General features: G+C 50.3%; 9 protein-coding genes across 9 annotated transcripts; 5 read left to right on the top strand and 4 right to left on the bottom strand.

The window, feature by feature from the left end:
• Positions 1 to 452: 452 nt before the first annotated feature.
• V1518DRAFT_445845 (uncharacterized protein) lies at positions 453 to 1,049 on the bottom strand (the record flags this gene model as incomplete). The annotated part of the gene is made up of 3 exons (XM_066906469.1): positions 949 to 1,049; positions 726 to 853; positions 453 to 613 (listed from the first exon to the last, which is right to left on the bottom strand). The coding sequence occupies exons 1-3, from the start codon at positions 963 to 965 to the stop codon at positions 453 to 455; spliced, it is 306 nt and encodes a 101-aa protein (XP_066757890.1). The 5' UTR covers positions 966 to 1,049.
• Positions 1,001 to 2,107, top strand: V1518DRAFT_421147 (ribonuclease P/MRP protein subunit). Its single transcript, XM_066905154.1, has 2 exons — positions 1,001 to 1,523; positions 1,583 to 2,107. The coding sequence occupies exons 1-2, from the start codon at positions 1,151 to 1,153 to the stop codon at positions 1,816 to 1,818; spliced, it is 609 nt and encodes a 202-aa protein (XP_066757891.1). The 5' UTR covers positions 1,001 to 1,150; the 3' UTR covers positions 1,819 to 2,107.
• Positions 2,063 to 5,330, bottom strand: V1518DRAFT_421149 (mediator complex subunit MED14-domain-containing protein). Its single transcript, XM_066905155.1, has 4 exons — positions 4,555 to 5,330; positions 4,434 to 4,500; positions 4,041 to 4,383; positions 2,063 to 3,987 (listed from the first exon to the last, which is right to left on the bottom strand). The coding sequence occupies exons 1-4, from the start codon at positions 4,998 to 5,000 to the stop codon at positions 2,165 to 2,167; spliced, it is 2,679 nt and encodes an 892-aa protein (XP_066757892.1). The 5' UTR covers positions 5,001 to 5,330; the 3' UTR covers positions 2,063 to 2,164.
• On the top strand, positions 5,324 to 8,028 carry V1518DRAFT_386808 (uncharacterized protein). The gene is made up of 6 exons (XM_066901706.1): positions 5,324 to 5,769; positions 5,830 to 5,992; positions 6,060 to 6,190; positions 6,250 to 6,453; positions 6,507 to 7,781; positions 7,833 to 8,028. Exons 1-6 carry the CDS (start codon positions 5,447 to 5,449, stop codon positions 7,915 to 7,917), a joined length of 2,181 nt encoding a protein of 726 aa, XP_066757893.1. The 5' UTR covers positions 5,324 to 5,446; the 3' UTR covers positions 7,918 to 8,028.
• Positions 8,029 to 10,241, top strand: V1518DRAFT_421152 (major facilitator superfamily domain-containing protein). Its single transcript, XM_066905156.1, has 2 exons — positions 8,029 to 9,092; positions 9,145 to 10,241. The coding sequence occupies exons 1-2, from the start codon at positions 8,402 to 8,404 to the stop codon at positions 10,101 to 10,103; spliced, it is 1,650 nt and encodes a 549-aa protein (XP_066757894.1). The 5' UTR covers positions 8,029 to 8,401; the 3' UTR covers positions 10,104 to 10,241.
• Positions 10,242 to 10,392: 151 nt separating this feature from the next.
• On the top strand, positions 10,393 to 12,026 carry V1518DRAFT_421157 (Metallo-dependent phosphatase-like protein). The gene is made up of 4 exons (XM_066905157.1): positions 10,393 to 10,656; positions 10,723 to 10,891; positions 10,951 to 11,021; positions 11,074 to 12,026. The coding sequence occupies exons 1-4, from the start codon at positions 10,653 to 10,655 to the stop codon at positions 11,763 to 11,765; spliced, it is 936 nt and encodes a 311-aa protein (XP_066757895.1). The 5' UTR covers positions 10,393 to 10,652; the 3' UTR covers positions 11,766 to 12,026.
• V1518DRAFT_421161 (Pre-mRNA cleavage complex II protein Clp1-domain-containing protein) lies at positions 11,902 to 13,809 on the bottom strand. Its single transcript, XM_066905158.1, has 6 exons — positions 13,657 to 13,809; positions 13,516 to 13,599; positions 12,807 to 13,464; positions 12,412 to 12,756; positions 12,172 to 12,358; positions 11,902 to 12,116 (listed from the first exon to the last, which is right to left on the bottom strand). The coding sequence occupies exons 1-6, from the start codon at positions 13,687 to 13,689 to the stop codon at positions 12,011 to 12,013; spliced, it is 1,413 nt and encodes a 470-aa protein (XP_066757896.1). The 5' UTR covers positions 13,690 to 13,809; the 3' UTR covers positions 11,902 to 12,010.
• A 625-nt stretch (positions 13,810 to 14,434) lies between these two features.
• On the top strand, positions 14,435 to 15,755 carry V1518DRAFT_396864 (vacuolar protein sorting-associated protein 26-domain-containing protein). Its single transcript, XM_066901819.1, has 2 exons — positions 14,435 to 14,827; positions 14,878 to 15,755. Exons 1-2 carry the CDS (start codon positions 14,611 to 14,613, stop codon positions 15,543 to 15,545), a joined length of 885 nt encoding a protein of 294 aa, XP_066757897.1. The 5' UTR covers positions 14,435 to 14,610; the 3' UTR covers positions 15,546 to 15,755.
• V1518DRAFT_421166 (Golgi apparatus membrane protein TVP15) lies at positions 15,641 to 16,762 on the bottom strand. Its single transcript, XM_066905159.1, has 6 exons — positions 16,575 to 16,762; positions 16,465 to 16,502; positions 16,345 to 16,403; positions 16,211 to 16,279; positions 16,076 to 16,148; positions 15,641 to 16,014 (listed from the first exon to the last, which is right to left on the bottom strand). The coding sequence occupies exons 1-6, from the start codon at positions 16,644 to 16,646 to the stop codon at positions 15,906 to 15,908; spliced, it is 420 nt and encodes a 139-aa protein (XP_066757898.1). The 5' UTR covers positions 16,647 to 16,762; the 3' UTR covers positions 15,641 to 15,905.
• Between the last annotated feature and the right edge of the window lie 46 nt (positions 16,763 to 16,808).

Raw genomic sequence — 16,808 nt, forward strand, 5'->3', positions numbered from 1 at the left:
AATTTAAGAGTCTATCGCAATGCGCGACGGATGGAGGCAGCCATATGCCATCATGGAGACATAATCAAGACTGTGTTTAAATTTTGATCCCCTGTTCAGATCTTGGGCTCTATACTCGAGAGCTAAGAATTGGCGTACGCCATTGTTATGCAAAATGGCTTCTCTCGTTGAGAGAGGAAGCGAAGAATTGACAATGCAGGTCTGCTTTGTGTCCTGATGAAAGATTTTGATTGTCTTGTCGCTGCTCTCTATTGCTTCTTGAATCCACACCTGAGCGGACCCTAGTCTGGTTATGCCTTGGGCGTCACACACGTCGCAATACATGTAAATTTGGTTCAGTGAGAAAGAGAGACTTGATTCTAGCAAGAACCCGCTGCGAACTCGCGCGCATCTGCACAACACGCTCCTATATACAAAACTTCACCCACTCCTCACAAAATACCGAGACACGCTCACGACTTTGGCTTCGCAGGAGCAGGCAATGGCGAAGATGCCGCGATGGCCGCCTTTGCGTCCCGCTCGCGCTGCAATTCTGACACGGTCGATTCGGGTACTGGGGGCATCGGAACGTCGCTGAAGTCATCAAAGCCGGCGGTTCGCGCAGCAAATACATCTGCGAAAGATATTAGTAAAATTCCCACGTGCGGCGCCACTGCGTGGGCGTGCGCTGGACCCCGTCCAGACGGCTGGTAGAGTCCAGAAGAGTTGAGGTGGGAAACACGAACATGAGGTGCCGATGAACACGGCCAGAATCGCGCCAGTTAGGATGTTCCGCTGCGTGTACCGGCTCCGTGCACGCATCAACGCCGGGCTCATGCGCGAGGACGAGTCCTGGTATTTGTTGTGTCCCCATCTGTATCCCAAAAGGATGGTCAGCTTTTGCGAATCTTCTCGGAAGACGGACCACGCAGGTGAGCAGTTGCGTGCCGCGTAGACGGTACGACTCACCGAAGTTGGCTGCTCATGTTGGACTATAGGCAGTAGCTAGACGGTAGCTAGGCGGTAGCTGGGCGCTGGGTGGGTGGCGGTAGTGAAGTGGTGAAGGTGGTGTGTGCAATTATGGAGCGGCGCAGAACGCATTCGCGGTTCTCCTTCAACCTCGACAACGCTTCACGCATTACTCCATTCTTGCGTGACTGCACATGGAACAATGGTTCGCCACAAATCGCGCTATCTTATGTTCAGGCTGCACTACCCTATCCTCCCGGCCTCAGAAAACGTGCTGCCGACCCGCGAACGCGGTATGACTGTCGCGCAGCGTGTTAAGATCGGTGCACAGATGGGCAAGCGCGTGAGCAGTGCAGGTACCGCCGGCGTCGGCGGGGGGACCGTCTACCACTCCGACGGAAACTTCTTACCGGGAGGCCGTGAAGCAAACCTCGATGAACCCTCTCGCATCATGCTGTTTCACCGCCCGTCTCCTGCGGCGGTGACATTGATCGCGGTGCAGGCCGCCGTGCGCGATTGCGTCAACCGGAGTTTTGGCGATCTCGGCGCCGGTCTCGTGCGTGCGACCTTGGCCAGTATGTCGTGTTTTGTGTACTCTGACTGAAGAAAGTATATGGCTAACCTGGCATGACAGTGAAATACTTCTCCCCCGCGACATCCACCGGTATTATTCGTGTCGCGCGCGACCATTTCCGCATCGTCTGGGCGGCATTGACACTGTTGACCGAAATTGAAGGCGTGCGTGTCGTCGCCACCGTCGAGCATGTTTCCGGAACTATGCGAAAGTGTGAGAAGGTAGTAATACAGAAGAATCGCGAGATCACAAGAGCGGCGCAGGTCATTGATTCGCGACTGACGGTGCCTAGCTGAGAGGATTGCTTATAGCACATATTTGTATTTCGGCCGGAGTTTAGAGCTATTTTTTGTATATATTGCAATGGCATGTCATTTACTCTGTTTAGCATGGATTTTGTAAGAGCTTCCTGCAAGCTAGCGAAACCACTGCCCAGTTTCCTAGCTTGGAAGTCCAACCTAACGAGCACGATGAGCACAACTCCGTCGGCTTCGTGAACTCGCTCATGGGCGTCAAGTCGAAATTTCTTACAAATTACTACACTAGTATACATCTATTTCGTAACAATAAAAAGGCGTTCGTGATGTGGAAAACAAAAATAACATAACTTACAAAAAACCATCTCATGTTCCATATTATGCTTCAAGAGGAAGTAATAACATCATGAAGCTTCCACAAAACCTCCTCCGCAGCCGTAGCCTCACACACTATGCCGCTATCAAGGCATCGTGCATCCGGACGCTGCATATTCCATACCTTGCCACATGCCTCACATGGTGTAAATCCAGGCACGCTCGCGCCAGAATCTGTGATGTATACCACTTTTTCGCTGTTCTTGTCCCGCAGCTGGATGTCGATCGCAACTCGTTTTGAGTTGTACACTAACCGATATTGCTTCGCGCTGCGGACCAAGAAATACACGTCGCCGTTATCAACTCCATTAGCAACACGCAATATAGGAAGAGTGGCTGGTAACAACGCCACCAGCGGCTTCAGTCCATCGCGATCGAGAACATCCTGCAAGAAAAACTGTATCCTACTGAACGGATTGGTCGAATCGAGTTTCAAGTGCATGCCCCCGTCACTGCCGATCCATATCGCCATCTTCTCTCCCCTGTAGGAAAAACTGATCCGACCTAGCGATATCTCTTCCACTTCAAACGAAAACAACTGTAGGGTCCGAATCAGAGTTACCACGCGCTCAATGCGCGTCAGGCGTTCAATCATCTGTGGTATGACTTGGTCGGCAGGCGGAAGGTAAAAATACATGCTGAATCGATTGTTCTGCACATCCAGAACAACATCTGTCGACGTTGCCGACACGGAACTCAAAACCACTGACGGCTCCAACAAACCACGCGCGAGAATGGTGCTCTGCTTCGGCGGCGGCAATGGAAGAAATTCAAGTGTCACTGCTGATTTGGCCCAGGACGGTTTCGTCACGTTCGATAGGTCGAAATGCAGCGTCGGAAGTTCAAAAACATTTTGGTCTGTGCCGTGCTCTCGGTCTGGCTGAACAAATTCATACTTGATGTTGCGCTCTGAGAGCGAGGCCGCAATAATGTTGAACGATATCCTTGCTGATGCAAGAACGGCGAGTCGACTCAGTTTTTCGGGTGCGTACAGAATGTCAATGCCACTGTGCTCCACTGCCTGGTTAAACACAATCGACCATCCACCGTCCGAGAGCTTGAGCTGGATTAACCACAGACTTGTCTGGCTGTCCGAGATAGTGACGACAAGAAACCATCCTGGCATCCAATCTGCATGACGCATTGTGCTCATGTATATGTTCCTCAACCCGACTCCAAAATTATTCCGAACGTCCTCTGGCCGGATATTTGAAACTCGGACAATTTCCCATCCTGCACCTTCCGCCCTACCTTCGATTTCACGCTGTAGAGAAAGATGTCGTAATTTACAGAGCGTCTGCGGCGCAAGATTGACATCCATATGCGAATTTAGCTCCTTCTCAGCGGCCTCTATTAAATCACTCTCGCCTTCCAAAATCATTCGTCCGGTCAAATGTTCAATAGTCAGTGTCGTTGTATCTGTCGGGGTGAGCTTGATTTTGAGCATGGTGTCTGATACTGTAGTTATTAGACTCGGCAGAGACGCATGTAAAGACGACGACTTAAACGCAGTCACGATTGCAGAAAGGATTTGTTGTACGTGTAATGTGACTATCTGCGACACTATCGTCTGTGCGCTAATATCCGTCTGATCAATCGAATAGGTATGCGAAGGAAAATCTCTCGGAATCCAATGCACACCAAGAACTTTGGACTGCAGCACACCGAATTCCGCGAGCGACTTTTTCCCTGGTAATTCGCTCCAGTACTGCAGTGATATTATCTGTCGCTCGGCGAAGTGATTGATGGTCAACGTTCCGGTCCATACTCCGTTAGCTAGACGTAGTAATTGCTGATTCAGAACAAGCAGTTTGTATGACAGTGTAAACATATCTAGCAAACCACTATTAGTATCTGCCACAGCAACACACCTGCAAAATACTTACGCAGGTATTCATATAAGCTGGTCAAGCCATTTGACTTTAGCTTTTCGTTTCCCACGCGTTCCAGATTCATCCGTATGGCCGGCGTGACTTTTGACTCTGGTTCGAACTTGAATCTGAAGTCAATCAAAAAAAACTGTGCGTCTGGTGCATCATCTGCGATGCCCAAGTCGACCTCAAATTCGGACGTCGAGAACGTAACTCTGCCATTGCTGATTTTGTACTGTTTGAATTGTGGCGGGATGTCCTGTTTCAGCGACAGCCGGAGAGATAGTAATACGTTGAGATGGTGTAGTGTATCAAGAATCCGCTTGGGAGAAAGAGGCTTCGGTGGTACAAGGTTGAACTAGACAATATTAGTGCCGCACAGAAGTACATTAGAGGTATAGAACGTACCGTGGACAGTCGTGGTTCACCAAGAACAAGGACTTCCAGAGCTGTAGCTAAATCTGGATTTCGCAGTCTGTGGATCTGGTTAGCACGTATCTGGGACCACAAAACACATAGCAATACGTACCTCGCACCGCCCAAGTCCTGCTTGACTGCCTGCAGCGCCCACACGACGTTGGAAAAGCAGTTCCTTTGGCCACCGAGCCATGAAACCACATCTATAACTTTTGAGATGTCGCCTGCGTTCCGCGACCATTGCGTTAAAACAAAGATCTTGATATACTGCTGTCGCGTGTGTATCAGGAAACTTAGAAATTTCCGCTTCTTCGTAATGTCGTTCGCCGCCGATAGCGTGTCCAGCAAATTGACGAGTTCTGAGTACGTGTTCTCAACTAGTCGTGAAACAACAAGCGAAAGAGGGAGAAAGTTCTCGGATATATGTGGTATTGGGGGTATCGGTATCGCCTTCAAGGAGTCCGCCGTGGCGTCGCTTAACACCTGGCTGTCCTTGCCGACAGCTACGACAGCAGCGTTCTGATGATCTGGAAGATGATCGTAATCATTCCCGCTCATTGTGACATAGCGCGCGGTCTGTGGTCGGAATGCCGGGCGATGTTCGGCTCAGACTCCGAGAAGGATGCAGGAGATCAGCCGAGAGGCGGGATCAAGGAGCGGGCGCGATTCAGGCCGTGGCACGCATGCACGGGAGGCGGCCCGGAGAAGCAGATGCAGATTGTCGACCAAAACCGCCGAGTCTCGATGGTCGCGTGGGAGAAGGACCGACGGCGGCAGCAACACAGCGAGGACGCGGATGCGGACGTGGATTTTGCGGTCGAGGTCGTGATGTTAGGGCTGGCGTCAAATTTAGGTCGCGTTCGACTGCTCCACCACGGTTATCATCACCTCCGCAGCACCGCCCACCCTCCCGCGCTGCTGCTTGCACATGCCGCCGGCTGACCTGTAGCGCCGTCAGCACACGGTGACTTAGCAAAAACTGTCACAAACGCACGCTGCGCCAAATGACAGACCTCACCGTCGACCAACAAATCGACCAGCTCAACCAGGCCAAGCAGCTGGTTGTCAAAGACACTTCGTTCTACCCTCAAATCATCCGTGGGATTTTGCCTATCGCGCACCGAGAAGATATCCGCCTGAGGTCGTGGTGTGCAGCGTTTTTAAATCAGGGATTTGCGTCTACAGACCTTAAGCAGAGCGACAAAGAGGAGCTAGCATTGGAATGCTTGGATGTATTGCTCGTCCTGTTCAATGAGACCGATTCCGCACTGCTCAAGAACCTCATCCAGTGCGCGTGCTCAATCTACCCGCTAATATTCAAGCATATGTGCGTCCTCTCATTCTTGTTCTAGTCTACTCACGTTTAGCTGATTTGCTTTGTCCGCAGATGTACCCACAACACGGCCGGCGAGATTTGGCAGAAAGCGACGGCCATCAAGAGCAAAATCATTTCGTTCTGGGAAACTGGCAGTGAGGGCCTTAAACTATGCTGCATCAAGTTCGTGCAGCGTGTAGTCGCAGTGCAGACACCGGGCACCAAGGACCCACGGGTACGTAAATCACGTAGATATTGTTCCAGTGGAACACTGTGGCGAGCTTAACTAACCATACTCACAGCTTGCCGATGCCACTGATGTCTCGTTAACCATGGTTCCCTTAAATCACCCGCTGATCCCGATACCCGTTCTCGAAGCCGAGGCGCAAGGACTCCTCGACCGACTTCTCAGCGTCTTCTACGAGAGGCACATGTAAGCATTACATGTTGCATGCCCTCGACCTTGGACACGTAAAGTTAACTCTTAAGTAGAAACGAGTCCGTCATCAGTGCCAGCCTGTATTGCGGCGCGGCTCTGGTACGATCACGCTCAACGACCGTGAACAAAGTGATTATGCGGATACTGGCTTTCGATCCGTTGAAGGCGGACTACGACACAAATGAGTCTGCGAAACTACGTCTTGAAGTCCGCTTTGCTGAGAAGAATCTGCGAATAGTACTCGGAAACATGCTAAAGTGAGTAAATATTTGGATTAAGCGGTGCTATGTCATACTAATCGCGTGCATAGACAAAGTAGTATCGCAAATCAGTATGGTCCAAGGATTCAGCAATATCTCACAAACTTGGTGCAAGCCAAGAACATGACGGCGGACGACATAATGCGAAAACGGGCGGCGGACTCTAACGCTGGCAATGACAATGTCAAGCGGCCAAGGATTGAGCAGCCCGCTCCATCGGTACCAGATGTTGCCAGCACAGCAGGGCCATCGTACGCAAGCCTATACACCCTCATAGACCCCGTCATATCGATGGCCAGTTTCGATGCCACGATGCTCCCGCCGACAACTGCCATAGAAATCGCGATCGCGAGCATGATGATCACATCGAAAGACAAAATCGACGCGGCTGTGCGAGCTGTGACGTTGAGGTACAGCAAGATGTATCCGCCTCCGCAAATCATCAAAATTGAGGAAGACCAATCCGTGATGGCCGCTGCTGTACTTGCGGAGCAAGACGATGACGCTGATTACGAACCCGACGACTACGAGCCACCGGATGTGACTACATCGACCGCTGTGGCCTCGGGTCAGGAAATCGCGTTAGGCCCACTGGTTGATCAACTACAGCCCGTGGATCAGAATCAGCCGCGGAATGCGGACATGATGGACGATTTTGACGATGACGACTACTACAAGGATCTAGCAAACGAGCAGACCTCCTTGATTTCCATTCAGCCCAGTAAACTGTCACAAAGCGATCGCCTCGAGGTATTTCAGCAAGTAATAGAGCGCATTGTCACCAACGGCGGTGTCATAGAGAAAACAATATTTGACGATATCTCGCGGCGTGTTGGAAAGGATATCAACGATCTCAGCGATGTCGGCGTGAGCCGAGACATTTGGATCATGCTACTTAGCCGGCTGGGTACTAGAGGACTGAGCAATGCACAGAGCGGAACGACGAAGGACACAGAGAACATGAACAGCATGGCAGGCTTCATCAGACAGAAGCTGTACGCGTACATCATGGCTAACTTTCGGGAACGCATTGATCTCGCCGTGACTTGGCTCAGCGAGGAGTGGTACAACGACAAAATGTCGACGCAAGAGCTCCAGAACGGGCAAGACGATTCCAAAGACGGCGATGGCGCCACTGAAGAGTCGCAATATGTGAAATGGACGACGAAGATTCTCGATGGAGTGATCCCGTTTTTGGACGTCAATGACAGAATATTCCTGCGCTTCCTGTCTGACTTGCCGGAGCTCACGCCAGATATGCTGTCGAAACTACGGATCCTCTGCAAAGATCCAGATCGGGCAAAGCTGGGATTCTTGTCACTGCAGTAAGTATGCTATTTCGTTTTTTCTCCGGCGACACGCGCTAACTGGAGTAGATACCTGATAAAACTGCGGCCGCCAGTTCGGGACTATTGCACGGATCTGCTGAATTCGATAAGGCAGGAGAATGCAGCAGCATAGTATGAGGAGGGTCTGTTCTGATCTTTACGTCGGAGTTACGCTAATGTGAATAGATTTGGAGAGAAAAGTTAGCAGTGTGATCAATTAATCAATCAACTTGTACATCATGATTTTGGGCGCAGAAGGAGGTAGATTGAGAATTCGAGAGCGAAGTGTAGAAGTCAGTTACTGCGGAGATTTGTTAAACTCCGGCGTGCAGTTCGCAACTGCGATTTTCGCACTTCCCTCGCACTCCCCTTCGCGCTTGCCCTCCTCGTACAAATCGTCACAACAGCTCGTAACGTTTTGCGAGCATGCGCACGTGCATACGACAAATATCGCGTCGGAATATAGCTTTTCGTATGGGACGGTCATTGCTCGCAAATTTCGTAGCTGCGCCGATTACATCATCATGTGCGAACTTCGCATCAGGCCTCTTCTGATACCCTCGTACTCGATGAATTGCTGTTGCTTATAATCTGAGGATATCCGCATTCTGTTTGGCATGCACATCATTGAAGATTCCAAGATGGAGAAAGGTGATCTTGAGCGTGGCGATTTTGCGACGGACGACATCACGACGGCGAAGAATCAGGAGAAGAGCAGCGGCGAGAACAGCGCGATAGACATTGAAAGCGGATCGCAGGACGATACCACAAAGAGCACTGCGATCAATGACGAGTCCACCGAAGCATCTACTAAGCCGTCTTCGCCGCAGCGATCAACGGTACTACTAACAGACTGGGACGCCGGGCATATCGGTTGGGACTCGGTCGACGACCCTGCGTACCCGCAGAACTTTCCGAGTTCTAAGAAATGGCGAAACGTCGCCTTCATTGCCATGGGAAGTTTTATACAGCCGTTTGCGTCGACCTTGTTTGCGCCTGGCGAGGTGTACCTCGCGGATGAGTTCGGGATCACGAACCAGAGCTTGCTGTCATTCATGATCAGCGTGTACTTATTAGGTTTCGGGTGGGGCCCGTTGTTGTACGGACCTCTGAGCGAGCTATTTGGACGCAAGGCGACGGTGTGCGGGTCCTTGTTATTACTGTGCATGATGGGCATCGGGTGTTCGGAAGCCACAAATGGCAGCATGTTTATCGCATTCCGGTTTTTGAGCGCATATCTCGGGAGTGCGGGATCGAATGTTGGCGGCGGTACTTTGGCAGACTTGTTTGAGCGCGACAAAGTGGGCAGTAAGTACCGTATTCTTCATTCTACGAGGCTGTGTCTGCTAACAAGCGATAGTGGCATCGTCACTATTTGCGATCGGTCCGCTGATCGGTCCCATTGCCGGTCCGATTCTCGGCGGATTTGTCGCACAATCAATCGGTTGGCGTTGGTCCTACCGGATCCTCGTCATCCTCGCGGCGGTCCTGTGCGTCGCGTATGCGCTGTTTGTGGACGAGACCAACCAAGCCGTGCTACTACGACGCAAGACCACGAGCCTGAAGAAGAAATCGGGGCGTACCGACCTGATCTCGATCCTCGCGCTCAAGCGGAGACATGTGCCGTTTCGCAAAGTTCTATGGCACAACATGTCGCGTCCATTTCGCATGCTGGCGACGGTACCGATTGTGCAGTGTCTCGCGTTGTATATGTCGGTAGTATTCTCTTACCTCTACATCTTCTTCACGACCATATCTCCCGTCTTTGAGAAGCGCTACGGCTTTGGCACTGGCGTGACTGGACTGGCGTACATTGGCCTCGGCACGGGGTTGGTGATCGGAGTCGCCACGATCGCGCGCTCGAACGACAACCTCGTGCGCCATCTCACCAAAACACGAGGCCACGGCGAGCGCAAACCCGAGTACCGGCTCCCGCCAATGATCTTATGCTCGATACTCATCCCGGTGTCGCTATTTTGGTTTGGCTGGTCGGTGCAACAACGTGACCACTGGATCGTGCCGATCATCGGTATGTCGTTGACCGGCCTGGGTATGATAGCGTCGCTTATCCCGTTCCAGACGTACATCATCGACGTGTTTGGTCCGCATGGAACATCTGCCAGCGCCACTGCTGCTGTAAACGTCGCGCGCACGACGGTTGGTTCGGTGATTCCGTTACTAGGGCCGGATATCTGGGCGCGGCTGGGATATGGTTGGGGTTGCACGACGCTTGCATTCATCGCGTGGGCAATCTGCATCCCGATGACTTTTGCTATGCTCAAGTATGGCACCAAGATCAGAAAGCTCTCAAATCTTTAGCATCATATTATGTCAAATCTATTATCCATCGTACTGATCTTGCTACCAAAGAAGCTAAATATGCGAAAAATGTGATCCTTAAAGCAAACTAAATGAGCAGTTGAAAACAAACTTATAGAACAATTTCAAACAAATAATGTGTTACATTCCAAAATCTGTAGATATCAAGCATATAATGCATGGAAAAGCGCGTAAGAAGGCTGATGGGGGTGAACCCTCGCTATATTGCTCTTGTCGCGTCCCTGATGAGCTTGGGAGCTGCAGACCTCGATCGTCTAGATCCCCGCTGCTGCACTCTATACTCCACATGACCCACTCGCACTCGCATTCCTAGAAGTCTACGCGCATATCTCCACATTCAATAGAGCAACGCGACGCCTGATTTTTTAGAGGCAGTAAAGCACTACACGTCGAGAGCAGACGACTACTGCTGATCAATCACCCTGTTTCGTCTCCTCTTGAATGGTCTCGTTTCGTCGTCGCCTTACTTGAAAGGCAGTGCACAGTATTTTCTAGGGGCATCTATTACTCTTCCAATATTCGGAAATAATGAGTAAGTGTGGATTCGATCCGCTGTGCAACTGCTGAACCACAATGAGTACTGATCATGTCGTCTTAGCTAGCGGAGACATTGATTTAGATAGCTGTATCGATCGGTTATACCGGCGCGAGCTTCTTGCCGAAGCCGTCGTTGAAGCGCTATGCAATAAGGCGAAGGAACTGTTGATACAGGAAAGCAACGTCATCCATATCAAGGCGCCAGTATCGGTTGTCGGCGACATTCATGGGTATGTCGTGACAGTGGCATGTGATCTTCATATGACATCAGGTGCTGACAATACGGCAGTCAATTTTTTGATCTGATAGAATTATTTAGAGTCGGCGGATTTCCGCCCCAAACTAATTACTTGTTTTTGGGTGCGTACATGTGTTTGGTCAGGTCGGTACATAGTTACTCACAAGTGAATAGGCGATTATGTTGATCGAGGATATTTCAGCATAGAAACAATGTCTTTGCTGACATGTCTTAAACTTCGCTATCCAAATCGTGTGTATTTAGTGCGAGGCAATCACGAGTCAAGAGGTATTTCACAAAACTACGGATTTTACACTGAGTGCAAGGCGAAGTACGGCAACGGCAATGTATGGCATTACTTCACTGACATGTTCGACTACCTGACGCTCTCCGTTGTGATTGACAACCAGATATTTTGCATTCATGGAGGGTTGTCGCCGAATGTGCATTCTATAGATCAGATCAAGGTTGTAGATCGGTTCAGGGAGATCCCTCATGAAGGTCCCATGGCCGACTTGGTTTGGTCGGATCCAGATCCGGAAAAGGAAGAGTTTGGGATTTCTACTCGCGGGGCGGGCTACACATTTGGTGCCGAGATTGTTCGGAAGTTCTTGCATGTAAACGACATGGTACACATATTACGAGCTCACCAACTATGCGAACAAGGGTATCAAGTTTTATTCGACGACCGGTTGTCTACTGTGTGGTCTGCACCTAATTACTGCTACAGGTGTGGCAACCTTGCCTCCGTTCTCGAAGTGAGCGAGAGCGGTGAGCGATTTTTCAACGTCTTTGACGCAGCGCCGGAGAACGAAAAGTATAGAGAGACGCAACAACAAAACACTATGACGGAGTACTTTTTATGATCATCATCGCGACACTTTTGCATTTATTTTTTTTACATGTACTATTGTTGTTCTTGTTTGGGCATTACATGGTTATTATCGGATCCAGGTTTGTTCTCAGGTTTCGTGCTATTCTCTTGCGAAAATACTTTGTAGTTTTAGATATTTTGATTCTTGCTCTGCGCGTGTGCATATCTACAGGTTCGTGTTTGTACAGGATAATTAGATGTAGCTTAGATTCTCCTTGGCCATTAACATAATATATTCTATTCCAGATAGTAGTACTGTCCAGCGAGGAATACCTGTTGCGTTATGCGCGTCTTTATAGGCATTAGTATCCTGACCTTCCGCTTCGTTTCGTCGACATCCAATCTAAGGCAGTTAGGACATGGCAATACAAGAGCAACCTGACAGTTTTGGTACTCACAAGTGCACAAATCCCATGACGCTTGATTCGGCAACGTCGCTCTCGTTGTCACGCGGAGTTGCAAAGAGCAGCGCTAATATAGAGTTCTGCAGCCCGGGGAGGACTTCGAGCTTACTGATCAGAGGCGGAAGCGTGGTAGTTGCGTCTGAGCCGACAGGTAGCACGGATGAACTGAGTAAATTTGAGTCTGCAACACGAGTTAGTAGGACATAAATAGTGGCAGTGCGCGTATATACATACGCTCAGATCGTCGATACACAACCACACTCGCCAAATCGGCCGTCACTGTAAATGCCGACAACGTCGTCTTCTGTGTTCCGTAGAAATACTGTTTGAATAAGCGCTGCTGAATAGCTCGAGTGTACGCAGCATCGTGTTCGACGACACCGCCGGATCGTTGGACTTTGATCACCGCAATCTGCCGCCGTGACTGAAACCGCTTGAGAAGGTCGTTATATAACCGCTCGCTGCCGATCGTGACGACGACGTTGACTGAGAACTCGGATATTATGCTGTCAATGAGGTCGTAGCCGTTAGCTTGGTCGATTATGCCTGCCGCGTCGATGATGGTTCCCGATACGCGAGCTGCATAGCATTAGCAGATGTCTCTTCAATCGACTAGCATTCGCGCATACCTTTGTGATCTGACGCTAATCTCGACGATACCGCTAGTGAAAGTCGTGATAAAAGCGATTTATAGAACCGCAAATTGTCAACCGGGCTGTCCGAACCAAAGTAGTACACAATGGGATTCTTAGGCGGAATATGCATCGGCCCGGTCGTCGAACTTGAGCCCCACGTATTATCCTCCTCAACATCCAACATTGAAAAAAAGGATGCAGCTGAAAGCGTGCCGGGTAGACTGAGCATAGGCTCCTTTGGATCTATGCTCGCGACAATTGGCGTGCGTCCCATTTTCACCGCGTAAGCTGTCAAGATCTTCGCGAGACTTGTCTTCCCCGAGCCTCGGGGTCCAATAACCAAAACCTTAGGCCCTTCGCCTTCTTGTTGCGGTGTACTGGGATTTGGGGCGCTTACTCTCCCATCGCGCATAAGTTGCTGATACAACGTGTCTGTCTCCCCCGCTTGTACGCGCAACTTTTCAAGGGCGAAATGTAGATTCGCGTACGAACTCATTGTGGACTCGTCGGATGTATACTCGGCTAGCACGGTACCTGACCATTCTAGACTGCAGCCGCGCCATGTGAATATGCTCAGCTTGGTGCCAGTGAAGTTGTAAACTTGTTGCACGGCCAGCTCGGTTCCAAAGATTTCGGCATTGCCCCTCAAGATCTACCAATCTGTTAACATTGAACCATGACAAACTTACAGAGTATTTCATACCTTAACAGTCACGGTCTCATCCAGACCGACCTCAAATCGCCATTCGCACTCAGAGCCCAGTGTCACCACGTTCGTTTGGACGGTCTAATAGCCCAGTTTAGCAGCCCCTCGTCCGTTCAACTGATCACAACACCAACTTACCGGTGCAGAGTGCGTCAGACCTGGAAGATCCATTTAAAATTCTATCCAACACATGCGCGACTTCGGGAATCAAGAAAAGCGAGATTGCTGGTAACGGCAACGCTGGACTTTGCCGTCGCGATGTCGTCGACGCCATTGAGTCGGAGCTCAGCATCTCTGGTTTAGAGTTTGTATGTGCGGCTCAGAACCAGCTCTGCCGGTGTTTGGCCACAAAATGTTTTCATCTTCTCCACCCACTAACGAACCTGCTGCGCAAGGTCTTTATCAACTCGGACTGATTCTGATATCACACATTTTCGACTGAGATTTAATAGTCTTGCAATATACTCAGTATTCACTTCTTTCCTTCTCTTTATGAAACCGCCGAATGAAGCCGCCAGCAGCATCCTCTGCGTAGGACAAGCCGTGCACGCACGAGATACAGCAGCAAGAACAACGAGAAATCCGCTGATGATTGTTCTAAGACATATTCACACTGTTTGAGTTATTGTCAACGATGATTGCATATTTTCTTCACTTTCTGAGGGTTTCTCGAGTTCCTTTTGTTAGCTGCGCGAGGTGTATTGCTCGGCCCAAGCCTAACAGCATTATTGTCCCACACGATCAGCTGCAGTTGCCATTAGCCAGAAAATTGTTTAACGTCTCTTTGGAAGACATGCAGTCCCCAGATTGTGTTCACCAACAAACTCAACACGAATACGCAATGTCACGTGATGCATATCTTGCTATCATCGTGTGCACTCAGTTGAGTTTGGGCTGGCCTCCAATCTCACTTCGCCGCGCATATCGTAGCCCACGACCGAACCGAACGCACGGCTCTACCATAGTTTCAAGCCAGGTCCCATACGACTGGAACTCTCAGACCCAAGAACACCGACGCATCACTTACTGCTTTCAGCGTACACTCGGGATTGATACGAATTGCCTGCGCGGTGCGGGATATATTAGAATACTATGGCTCTGTTCTTCAAGTCGCCTCTAGACATTGAAATCCGCCTGGACGGCGAGGACCAGCGAAAGCGGGTGGATGTGCGTCTTGATAAGCGCCGCAAGGAGAAGGTGCCGTTGTATCTAGATGGCGAGACTGTGAAGGGCACCGTCACGGTGCGGCCAAAGGATGGACGCAAGCTGGAGCACATTGGCATCAAGATTCAGTTCATTGGCACCATTGGTATGTACCTTTCTGTTTGGGAGTGCGATAGATTGCTAATTGTAGTTTAGAGATGTTTTCAGACAGAGGCAACACATACGACTTTTTAACACTCGGCCAAGAACTCGCGGCGCCCGGCGAGCTACAGCATCCGGAGAGCTACGAGTTCGAGTTCCGAAACGTGGAGAAGCAGTATGAAAGCTACAATGGCATCAATGTGCGTTTGCGTTACTTTTTACGCGTGACAGTGGGCCGCCGAATGGCAGACGTTATCCGCGAGAAAGACCTGTGGGTGTACTCTTTCGTCATCCCGCCAGACACGGTAGCGTCTATCAAGATGGATGTCGGTATTGAGGACTGCTTGCACATTGAGTTTGAGTACTCAAAATCAAGATACCATCTTAAAGATGTGATTGTCGGGCGAATTTACTTCTTACTCGTCAGGTTGAAAATTAAGCACATGGAGCTCTCGATCATACGCCGTGAGACCACTGGCGCGCCGCCTAACCAGTACAACGAGAGCGAAACGCTCGTGCGGTTCGAGATCATGGACGGTGCGCCTGTTCGTGGCGAGACCATCCCCATCCGACTCTTTCTCGGCGGTTTCGATCTGACTCCGACGTACAGAGACGTCAACAAGAAGTTCTCGACCCGGACTTTCTTATCGCTTGTGCTTATCGACGAGGACGCGCGCAGATACTTTAAGCAGAGCGAGATCGTTCTGTACAGACAGCCTTAGACGCATAAATACAGGAGCTGTTCTTTTGTCCTTTGGTTTTGCATCTCGAAGATTTGTTTTGTTACGCTAGTTAGTTAATTGGGAAGTTAAGTTTGTCAATCGTGGATGAGTTCCAACACACAAAAGCAGCCAAGATTGGAAGTGTATTTATCGCTAATATAGTTAGAAAGTAACAGTTAGTAACTGGTCATAATTTACATATACTCGGACACGCAAAGTCTGTGGATTCCCGCCATATTCATACATCGCCGTCGCGGTAGCGCGTCAGCACCACTGCACAAGTGCATAATGCTCACTCGACATACCAGTCTCAGCGGACATAGGCTGACGACCTAGTTTTGAAGACGAGTTTGTGGTAACTTAAACCGTCTCGCCGACAGCTGGCTCGTATCCAATCTCACCGGCCCGCATGTTTGTCGGAGGCTCTATTGAGGGCGTGAACTCGAGGACGACGAAGATGGCGCCGACGCTGCAGAGTCAGAGTTAGCGATCGTCACATGAGCTGTGGTTGAACTGCCAGAGATACGTACAGCATGATGACGGCACCGCCTACGATACGGAGCGCACCAGGAGCAAGAATAAGCGCGCCCATGAAGATGTAGACTGCGCCCACATGGTTAGCTTGATGATATCGGGTTATTGCTGACTGAGTGAGGATCACTTACAGAGACCGCGGCCAACAAAGGACATCAGGAATGACGCATACTTGGTGATCTGTGACGGCAAAGAGAATTCTGCAACAACCACGTTAATTAGTCAATGGCGACAACACATCATAAAAGAGTGAAAGGCTACATGCCGGCTGTGACGACCAGGGCACCGAGGAGGATAATGTACAGTGCGATAATTACGCTTTGACTGTGCGACGAGCAGTTAGCGTCGACGAACAGTCAACTTGTGCACAACTGAAAAAACGTACAATGATAGAGGGAAGAACGAGGATATTCCGCCCAGAATCTGCGATACACCGAGGCGCGTTAGCAATGAACGACCTGCGCGAGGCAACAAGAAGAAGCAGCATGAATGTACCATGAGCGCGCCGACGACGAGGTTGACAATGCGGAACGGACTCGCCATGCTGTCTGCATCGAAAAACGCCATAGTGGGAGAGAAGGAGTGCTGTACGAGAGGAGAAGAGGCGACTGGGGAAGGGGCAAGTAATGCGGGCGCGCTCGTTGGCTGGCGATGAAGAAGTGCTACGCTGTCGCAGGCCCGCGCGCTGCTGCTGCTGCTGCTGCGCCGCACCCCGTTCACGCGACTTCA

Source organism: Limtongia smithiae (genome assembly GCF_038497785.1).
Source record: "Limtongia smithiae strain NRRL Y-17922 unplaced genomic scaffold V1518scaffold_11, whole genome shotgun sequence".
NCBI lineage: Eukaryota > Fungi > Ascomycota > Lipomycetes > Lipomycetales > Lipomycetaceae > Limtongia > Limtongia smithiae.

Bases quoted from the DNA above. Each gene is read 5' to 3' on its own strand.
- V1518DRAFT_396864 (XM_066901819.1), top strand. From the start codon at position 14,611: ATGGCTCTGTTCTTCAAGTCGCCTCTAGACATTGAAATCCGCCTGGAC. The intron at 14,828-14,877 runs GTATGTACCTTT...ATTGTAGTTTAG, and splicing joins TCAGTTCATTGGCACCATTG to AGATGTTTTCAGACAGAGGC.
- V1518DRAFT_421161 (XM_066905158.1), bottom strand. From the start codon at position 13,689: ATGGATCTTCCAGGTCTGACGCACTCTGCACCG. The intron at 12,757-12,806 runs GTATGCGCGAAT...AATGCTATGCAG, and splicing joins ATTAGCGTCAGATCACAAAG to CTCGCGTATCGGGAACCATC. The intron at 12,359-12,411 runs GTATGTATATAC...CTCGTGTTGCAG, and splicing joins TGTGTATCGACGATCTGAGC to ACTCAAATTTACTCAGTTCA.
- V1518DRAFT_386808 (XM_066901706.1), top strand. From the start codon at position 5,447: ATGACAGACCTCACCGTCGACCAACAAATCGACCAGCTCAACCAGGCC. The intron at 5,770-5,829 runs GTGCGTCCTCTC...CTTTGTCCGCAG, and splicing joins CCGCTAATATTCAAGCATAT to ATGTACCCACAACACGGCCG. The intron at 6,454-6,506 runs GTGAGTAAATAT...TCGCGTGCATAG, and splicing joins GTACTCGGAAACATGCTAAA to ACAAAGTAGTATCGCAAATC.
- V1518DRAFT_421152 (XM_066905156.1), top strand. From the start codon at position 8,402: ATGCACATCATTGAAGATTCCAAGATGGAGAAAGGTGATCTTGAGCGT. The intron at 9,093-9,144 runs GTAAGTACCGTA...AACAAGCGATAG, and splicing joins TGAGCGCGACAAAGTGGGCA to TGGCATCGTCACTATTTGCG.
- V1518DRAFT_421157 (XM_066905157.1), top strand. The intron at 10,892-10,950 runs GTATGTCGTGAC...ACAATACGGCAG, and splicing joins GTTGTCGGCGACATTCATGG to TCAATTTTTTGATCTGATAG. The intron at 11,022-11,073 runs GTGCGTACATGT...ACAAGTGAATAG, and splicing joins AACTAATTACTTGTTTTTGG to GCGATTATGTTGATCGAGGA.
- V1518DRAFT_421149 (XM_066905155.1), bottom strand. From the start codon at position 5,000: ATGAGCGGGAATGATTACGATCATCTTCCAGATCATCAGAACGCTGCT. The intron at 4,501-4,554 runs GTACGTATTGCT...CCAGATCCACAG, and splicing joins CAGGACTTGGGCGGTGCGAG to ACTGCGAAATCCAGATTTAG. The intron at 3,988-4,040 runs GTAAGTATTTTG...GTGGTTTGCTAG, and splicing joins CAGCTTATATGAATACCTGC to ATATGTTTACACTGTCATAC.
- V1518DRAFT_421166 (XM_066905159.1), bottom strand. From the start codon at position 16,646: ATGGCGTTTTTCGATGCAGACAGCATGGCGAGTCCGTTCCGCATTGTC. The intron at 16,404-16,464 runs GTACGTTTTTTC...CTCGTCGCACAG, and splicing joins TCGTTCTTCCCTCTATCATT to TCAAAGCGTAATTATCGCAC. The intron at 16,015-16,075 runs GTACGTATCTCT...CTGACTCTGCAG, and splicing joins GGCGGTGCCGTCATCATGCT to CGTCGGCGCCATCTTCGTCG.
- V1518DRAFT_421147 (XM_066905154.1), top strand. From the start codon at position 1,151: ATGGTTCGCCACAAATCGCGCTATCTTATGTTCAGGCTGCACTACCCT. The intron at 1,524-1,582 runs GTATGTCGTGTT...CTGGCATGACAG, and splicing joins CGTGCGTGCGACCTTGGCCA to TGAAATACTTCTCCCCCGCG.